The 8724-nt window shown below is 35.4% G+C and overlaps 1 protein-coding gene across 1 annotated transcript; it reads left to right on the top strand.

Moving 5' to 3' along the window:
* The first annotated feature begins 4421 nt into the window (after positions 1-4421).
* On the top strand, positions 4422-8461 carry LOC109067397 (taste receptor type 1 member 1-like). Its single transcript, XM_042729132.1, has 6 exons — positions 4422-4694; positions 4809-5106; positions 5222-5977; positions 6229-6441; positions 6960-7080; positions 7527-8461. The coding sequence occupies exons 1-6, from the start codon at positions 4441-4443 to the stop codon at positions 8459-8461; spliced, it is 2577 nt and encodes an 858-aa protein (XP_042585066.1). The 5' UTR covers positions 4422-4440.
* Positions 8462-8724: the final 263 nt, after the last annotated feature.

The following is an 8724-nucleotide window of genomic DNA, read 5'->3' as shown; positions in this document are numbered from 1 at the left end:
GAGAATATCACTATATATGGTTGCAACACCGCCGCCATGACCAGTATGAAGGGGCTCATGCTTATAACAGTAGCTTGGTGGAGTATACTCATTTACACCAATATAATCATTTGGTTTTAGCCAGGTTTCAGTCAAGCAGAGTACATCAAAACTATTATCTGTGATCATTTCATTTACAATAACTGCTTTGGGTTTGAGTGGTCTAATGTTTATGTGCCCAAACTTAAAAAATTGTTTTGGTTCATTTATTTCACATTTTTCTGGTTTAATCACAATCAGATTTTTAGATCCTGCAGGCCATCAGTACGAAAAAGCCTAGGATGCTCCCAGAAAAGATTCCAATTATTAACAAATAGCAGTTTCTGTTCTTTGCACCATGATAATGACCATTCAATTAAAGCAAAAAGTCTACTGAACCTTTTGTGTCTTCGTCGATACGTGGGAAGTGGTCCTGACACGATGATCGTCATTGTGGGCAATGTGCTGCGCATGTCTCGATCAGGCTCCTGAAGTCCCTCTTCAGTGTCTCTGTCTGCCACAGCTTGGTGTTGTTAACACTGATTTTTGTTGTAGAATATGATGCAAATCTTTCCACATCGTGATGTAGACGTGTGGGGGCGTGTTAGAATGAGCCGTTTTAGGAGGGCGTGGTTGACTCTTAGCTTTTATAAAGAATATATCTTTGGATTTGAGACTTTAGTCTTTGCAACTTCACAGATCTTCTTTATGCACTAAGAGCTTGTAACACTCCAAAAAGAAAGGAAAAATTTAAATTGCATCATATGACCCCTTTAAGTAAGCAATTAGGTATGAGAGGCCATGCTGTATTGTGACTAAGTCTAGGCTGAAGGGTGTTGTTAGGCATGATGCGAAGCGGAGACATTTCTGCATCCCTGAGCTTAGAACGATGTTCGTGGAGAACATAAGACAGCCAAGGGGCAGAAGGAGTGGCATAGACTGGCCTGGAAGGCAGGGGGCAGACAGTGTCTAATCAGGATGTAAAAGTGGAGCAGAAAGTATCGGTAGCAGTGTTAGCATCAAGAGATGATAACTGTTTAGGATGAGGAAGCGAAGAAGAAACCATAGCAGATAGTCAGTAACGTCGAAAGATGACATGTGGAGGGGTATGTGTAGTGTCAGGACCCATGTTGAGGTTAAGAGTGAGGAGGAAGTGATCCAAGGTGTGCAGTGGAGTAGCCAGCCCATGATCAGAGAAACAGTGTTGTGCATAAATGAGGTCCAGTTGGTTGCCTGATTTGTGAGTAGCTGTAGGTAACACTCTCTTGAGATCAAAAGAAGCAAGCAGAGTGTTGAAGTCTGCAGCCTGAGGTTTATCTAGGTGGATGTTGAAGTCACCAAGCATAACTAGGGGAGTATCAGGAAAGGTTGAGAGCAACACATCCAATTCTTCCAAGAAGTTACCTAGTGGCCACGGAGTCGATAAACAACTACAAAATGAATTTTAAGAGGGTGGGTAACAGTATGAGTATGAGAGGGGTGTGGAGTGGAGCGGCAATGTTTTTTTACCTCTGCGATCCAAGCATTCAATAATCACTCCGCTCCGGGTTCACCATTTCCTGCTCCCTCCACTGATATCAGAAACACTGCTCCACGGCTAAAGTATTTCAGTATGTTTAAAATATCACAGTTCTGTTCATAACACGTTGAAAGAAAAAAAAAATAGAATAAAATAAAATAACAGGAGAGTAGTTTCAAAGTGGCTTATTAGAACACTAGTGTGCAAGCCTTTTCCTACCACATGCCAAGCTAATTACAGATTGTCAGCATTAAAAGGTATCAATGCTGCTTTTTGCAGTGCAAATTTTGTTTGTTATGATGCAAATAAGATTACATTTTCATCACAGTTATTTTACCTACAGATTGCAGCATTTCTTACATTTCTTCTACTAACTATAAGTAACTTTGTAACTACATGTCAACTAATTCTCATTAATTTGCAACTACATGTCTACTAACTCTCAGAGTAGACTGTTAGGGTAGGTTTAGGTTTAGTGTTAGGGGTAGGTTTAGGGTTAGTATAAGTTGACAATAAGTTGACAAAGAAAGTGTTAGAAGATATTAAGCAGACAGTCTACTAATACTCTACTAACTGCTAGTTGACACATAGTTACAAAATTACTGTTAGTAGACTGTCTAAAGTGGACTATCGAAATAAAGTGTTACCAAATAATAATAAAATAAAAAATAATACTGTTTTTGTGTCTCTGAATGTAGTTTTAAGAGTTTTTTTTTTACATGAGAATGTACTTGTTTAGACTTCAAATATACAGTTTGTTAGTAAAGTTAATGTCTATGTGAAAATTTGCTTCAACGTTTTCGAAGACGTGAGCTCCAGAGTGTCAGCGGCTGTTCAGCGCTCATGAACCTGCCGAGAGCAGCCTCACCTCGGCCAGATCTTTTGGAATTTGCCGCTGGCTCTGATGCCTCTATAGTGGTTAAACATGAGATATAATTTGTTTTGGGTAAATATGACGGACAGTCTTTGGTCTCATTAATCTATTATGTGTTCCAGACCAAATAGTTTTAGCCGAGGGCAAAATCTCATCACATTATACAGTATTCAGTGTAACTTTAATGCAGTATATTAGAGGATGGCTTTTATGATGGCTGTTGTTGTTGGTTATTATTCAATAAATAATTCAATAAATAATATGAAAGAGACTGAAACAGAAGTTATTTTTACTTTTAATAACAGCTTGTAAGATGCAGTTAACAAATGCAGTGGGCAAATCTACAATCAAAAAAAACCCTTAACATAAAAAAGAACAGTACAACGAATATATCACTTTCCTCAATGGACATTCAAACTAATGTTTTATTGTGAATATGAGATTGAGCTGAAGAATGAATGCTGTGTCGGATGCAGGTAATCACACTCGCTGAGTCCATCTCTCTCACAATACTCTACATAATACAGAGAGCTTTTAATTAAGTAATACAAAAGCTTTTAATGAAGCAGCTCAACGTTCCTTCGTTACTAGTTCTAAAGTGACGTTTTCGAATTAGTAATGGAGGCTTCAGCTTAAGTGATACTACTTGTACTCGAGTGATATTGCTCATGTAATGTGAATTCTTGCTAAATATGCAGTTAAATCATGGGTTGTTGGCATGAATTGTACTCGTGATGGAGCGGTAGTGGTCACTGTGTCCGCCTTCTTAATTAGCACACCCAAAAGCCTATAGCAGGGCAATTGCTCAAATTGAAACTAAAGTTTACATTTAAGGGCAGGAAGGGAGTAATATAAATAACAATAAAATTACAACCAAAGAATAAAAGTAGAAATTGGTAGAAAATGAAATAATCCTTCTTAACAGCAAGTAACAATTTAAACAACAGAGAACAAAGTATTAAGGAAACACTCACACGCTGCCGCCTTCTCTGCTGACTAATCGCTTCTCATGCTAAAAACATGCTAATCATGTTAGAAACATGCTAAAAACATGTTAAAACATACTAATCATGCTAACAAAATGCTAAACATGCTAACAAATCACTAATCATGTTAGAAACATGCTATGAACATGCTAATCATGCTAAAACAGGGCATGCTACATGGTAAACATGGCACATTAAAACATGTTAACAACATGTTAGCAACATCCCTGTACCTATCTAAACTTTCAACCTTCAAGATTTTGTCATTATTCACTTACCCCCATGTCATTCCAAACCAGTAAAAGCCATGTTTCGTCTTCAGAACACAATTTAAGATATTTTTGATGAAAACCGGGAGGCTTGTGACTCTCCCATTGACCGCATAGTAACTTACACTGTCAAGGTCCAGAAAAGTATGAAAGACATCATCAGTGGTTCAACCGTAACGTTATGAAATAATGAGGAAACTTTTTGTATGCAAAGAAAGCAAAAATAACGACTTTATTCAACAATTTGTCTCCTCTTTGTATCTCCACATCACCGTAGCGCCATTTTGGAGAATATCCACTGTAAGCAAGCAGCTTATGCTCTTCTGTCTCTTATTCATCCAAAATATCTTACATTGTGTTCTGAAGACGAACAAAGCTTTTACAGGTTGGGAACGGCATGGGGTTAAGTAATTAATGACAAAATTTTCATTTTGGGGTGGAGTAACCCTTTAATATTTTTATCTATTTTATTATTTTTTAAAGCTTGTCTCTAAACTGGAAAACCTTTGTGATTATATTCCAACTGTAAAACCCTGCTTGTTACAGCTTGCTACCTGCTACAGCTTGGTTACAGCTTGTTTCACAAGTTTGATTTGTAGATTCAAAAATTAGTCAAATTTGCTTTTTATGAGGAGACCTTTGTGGTGTAATGCTCTATTTAATAACTGATTAACATATACTTTGTGTGTTAGACATGGAAATAGATATTTGTATCATGTTTGAAGATGGTGGTTTAAGCAAATTGAAGTGTTTTAAGAAAATTAAGTTTAAAATATGAGCCTGACTGCTCTCAAATGGCTAGCCACTATACATTCCTGCTTCATGACCAGCAGTCCATCTTTAACCATGCTTCTCAGTAGCATTTACACTTACCTTTTGTGCTTTACTAGTTGTTTATTTTTCAAAGTTTCTTGTTCAACATCTGAATTCAGATCGGAGGGAGACTACTTATTGGGTGGCCTTTTTGCTTTACATGAAATTGACCGTGTGACACCTGTTTTCACCCCGGAGACCACTGAATGTTTCTGGTAAGCAAGGATATTTTACCAGTCTAAAATTATCATTAATTTAAATCAAAGCAGCATTTCCTCAAAGACACATTTCAATTACATGCTATTAACTTCCACACTTACGTTTTTAAGGCACAGTACCTCAAAATCTGGCTATAAAATGTTGCAAGTAATGAGGTTTGCTGTTGAAGAGATTAATAATTCCACAACTCTTTTGCCCAATGTATCTCTGGGCTATGAAATTTTTGACCATTGTTCTAACACAGGGAATTTTCATTCAGTCTTAAGTTTTCTCTCAAATAATGGCTCAATTAGACCTAAAGAAAAACTCAACAACTATCAGCCTAAAGTGATTGCTTTAGCAGGACCATATGGGAGCTCAAGAACTATAACTGTTGCACCGCTGATCACAATGGACCTTATACCAATGGTAAATTGTGTTAGTTTTTACATAACAAAATACCTACACACTTAATTCCTTTATTTTGTTAATGACTACCAAGTTATAAAGCTAATGAGTTGGAGTGTTTTCTTCTCTTCCAAAGGTGAATTATGGAGCTGCTAGCTATGAATTAAGCAATAAAATTCAGTATCCTTCTTTTGTGAGAACAATCCCTAGTAATAAAGACCTGATAGAGATGATTATTCACCTCATACGGTGGTTTGGATGGAACTGGGTTGCCTTTCTTGGTAGCCAAGATGATTACAGTACAGATGGACTAAAGCTTTTTAACAAATATATAAACAATACTGGCATTTGTTTGGCCTATCAAGAGGGTCTTAGTCTAAATGCAAACTACAGTCTAACACTTAGAAAGATTGATAAGCTCAACATCAATGTCATTGTAATTTTTGCTTTGAAAGAATATGCAAGCAAAATTATCAAAGCAGCCATAGCAAACAACATCCAAGAAAAGGTATGGATTGCAAGTCATTCATGGGCTATGAATCAACAGCTTCCAAGAGAGCCAGGAATCAGGAAAATTGGCACAATCATTGGCATTGCAGATAGGCTGTTGTCATTGCCCAGATTTAATGAGTTTGTCTTCAATAAAGCCAAAGGAACAGCTGATGCAGGCCATAATGACAAAGCTGTGAGTGATGTCCAGAATAAGAATGAGACATGTAATCAAGATTGTGATTACTGCTCATTGATGACTGCGGAGGACATTATAAATGAGAGTCCCACAAACTCCTTTGCTGTCTATTCTGCCATATATACCATAGCTCATGCGTTACATAAGGTTCTTCAGTGTGACATGAATGAATGCCACAAAAACATAACAGTTAAGCCTTACATGGTAAGTGAATTCATTTGAATCGATGACAAGTTGAATTATTATTTTAATTACATTATTTAAGTAATAATGTTTTAATTAACTGAATAATTAATCATATTTATGTTTAATGAAATTTAATATTAAACTGTGTTATTGCTTTTATTATTTTTTTTACAATAGGTCAATAAATAAAATAAAAGTAAGATTAATTTTATTAATGTTATTGTATTATAAATTATTTGGCTTTTTTTTTTTAATTGAACACAAAACAGCTTTTGGAAAAAATAAAGTTGTTGAATTTTCCGCTCAATGGCCGTCAAGTGAAATACGATCAAAATTATGATCCAACCATCTGTTATGGAGTTGTGCTCTGGCGCACTGATTTGAGTCCTCCACAGTTTGAGATGGTGGGCACATATGATAAACTTCCAGAAATTACTTTTACCGTTGACAACACCCGCATGCCCTGGCATAACAATGGTTCTGTAAGTCTTTTGTTGTTGTTGAACATTCATCTGAATATTTAGCTTTACAATTTTATACATTTCTCCAAATGAAGGTAAAAAAAAAAAAAAATTCATCATCATAAATGAGTAATGAGGTTTGCTGTTGTGGAAATTAATAACTCCACCACTCTTTTACCCAATGTTTCTCTGGGCTATGAATGTTTTACCATTGTTCTAATACAAAGAATTTCCATTCAGTCTTAAGTATTATCTACTTGTGTACCAGATCTAAATTTGATTTAATTTGAATAAAGACTACATGGCTTTATTTTAGCTGTCAGTTAACAGTTGTGAAAGCAGGATCTAAGAATTGTTTTGTGTGTTTAAGGTAATTTTGTAATTCCCAGTCAGTTTATGGAAATTATAATGTGTTCAGTTTTCAGGCTGTGTTAATTGTTTGAGGGCACTGATCTTGGTTTATAGAAATATGTAAAAATAAGTTTTAAAAAACAGTGTAAAAAGTTAACTTTAATAACACATTTTCCTGTTCCTTAAAGGTTCCTTTCTCAAACTGCTCTGTTGAGTGTAAGGCGGGATATTCAAGGCAACCTGAAGGTTTTCATAGTTGCTGTTTTACGTGTAAAAAATGTCCACGTAACAGCTATGTGGATTTTTCTAGTAAGTACCTTAGGAGGTGGTCAAGACATCTTGGTATTTAAAAAGTTGAAAAAAAAATAAAAGTTAAATTTTATCTGATTTACTTCAACTCATGTGATTTCAAACCTGTATGCATGTATGCATGCATGTCTGTCTGTCTGTCTATCTATCTATCTCCGCAGAACACAACAGAAGATATTTTGAAAAATTGAGGGTAACCATTCTATTGACTTCCATTTTTTGTCCATACAGTGGAGGTCAAATGAAAGGACTACCCTTTTAAGCTTCTTCAGTTCATTCTATCACCATAATACTTTACTTTATACTTTACTTTTAGTTATTGGTGCTTTGTAAGTGTGATTTGAAAGCAAAATACTTTCCCACATTCATTTATTTATATTATGGCTTTTAGCAAAATACTACTTCTAAACATTTAAATATTATTTTACTGTTTTTTTTTTTTTCAGGGGACCCCTATACGTGTTTTCCATGTGCAGAGAGTGAATGGTCTGATGAGGGCAGCACGACCTGTAAGACACGCTCTGTTGTCTATCCTCAGTTCACAGAAATACCCTCCATCATTGTCATGATTTCAACTGCATGCCTAATTATTCTCCTTTTTGCCATATTTTGCCTTTTTGCTTACAATTACGATACACCAGTGGTAAAGTCTGCTGGTGGCAGCATGTGTTTCCTGATGTTGGCCAGTTTGATTTTGTCTAGCGTAAGTGTATTATTTTTCTTTGAAAAACCCACATCTTTATTTTGCCTGCTGAGAAATGCCATATTTACATTTTTCTTCACTGTCTGTATTTCCTGTTTGACTGTCCGTTCCTTTCAAATTGTTTGTGTTTTTAAAATGGCTGCTCAGTTCCCTAAGGTGTACAGTCTTTGGGTAAAACACAATGGCCAGTGGCTCTTCATTGCATTTTCTTCTTTCGTACATTTAATTTCTTGTGTGGTATGGATGACTGTCAATCCTATCAAAGCCATTGCTGACTCATGGACTTTTAATGACCAAATTATGCTCATTTGTGAAATAGGAAACACTATAACCTTAATCATAGTCATGTTCATAAGTTGGTTTCTTGGTTTCCTGTGTCTCCTGTTTTCTTACATGGGAAGAGATTTGCCAAAAAATTACAATGAGGCCAAACCAATAACTTTTAGTCTCATTTTGTACTATCTGACCTGGATTGCATATTTCACAGTATACCTCTCTATCAAAAGCAAATACATTGTCATTTTAAATGCAGTTGCCCAGATATCCAGTATAAATGGAATTCTCTTTAGTCATTTCATACCAAAATCTTATATAATAATATTTCAACCACAGAAAAATACTCCCACATACTTTCAAACATCTATTCAGAATTATACACAAACCATTAGTAGGTCTTAGACATCAGTCTTTGTGTATAGAGAATTACCTCTTAAACTCTGTGTTAGTGGTTTAGATTCTTTCCTATTATGTTACCATAATTTTTCAGAATATAATATGCAAAGTAGAGAATGGAATTTTATTCTGGGGTTCAGTTTGCATTTTTTCTTTTCTTTTTGAGATTAAAAAGAGTAATTTAAATACTTATAAAGCTTTAAATAAATGTGATATAAACATGCTTCCTTTTTATTGTATTTACTTTTTGTTTGTTTGTTTGTTTTTAC

This window comes from Cyprinus carpio, chromosome B8 (assembly GCF_018340385.1).
Source record: "Cyprinus carpio isolate SPL01 chromosome B8, ASM1834038v1, whole genome shotgun sequence".
In the NCBI taxonomy this organism is placed as follows: Eukaryota; Metazoa; Chordata; class Actinopteri; order Cypriniformes; family Cyprinidae; genus Cyprinus; species Cyprinus carpio.
This window is presented reverse-complemented; position numbering and strand designations above follow the sequence as displayed.

Excerpts from the sequence above, each read along its gene's own strand:
- LOC109067397 (XM_042729132.1), top strand. The coding sequence starts at position 4,441 with ATGAGCCTGACTGCTCTCAAATGGCTAGCCACTATACATTCCTGCTTC. Across the intron at positions 4,695-4,808 it reads GAGACCACTGAATGTTTCTG|GCACAGTACCTCAAAATCTG; the intron begins GTAAGCAAGGAT and ends TACGTTTTTAAG. Across the intron at positions 6,442-6,959 it reads CCTGGCATAACAATGGTTCT|GTTCCTTTCTCAAACTGCTC; the intron begins GTAAGTCTTTTG and ends TGTTCCTTAAAG.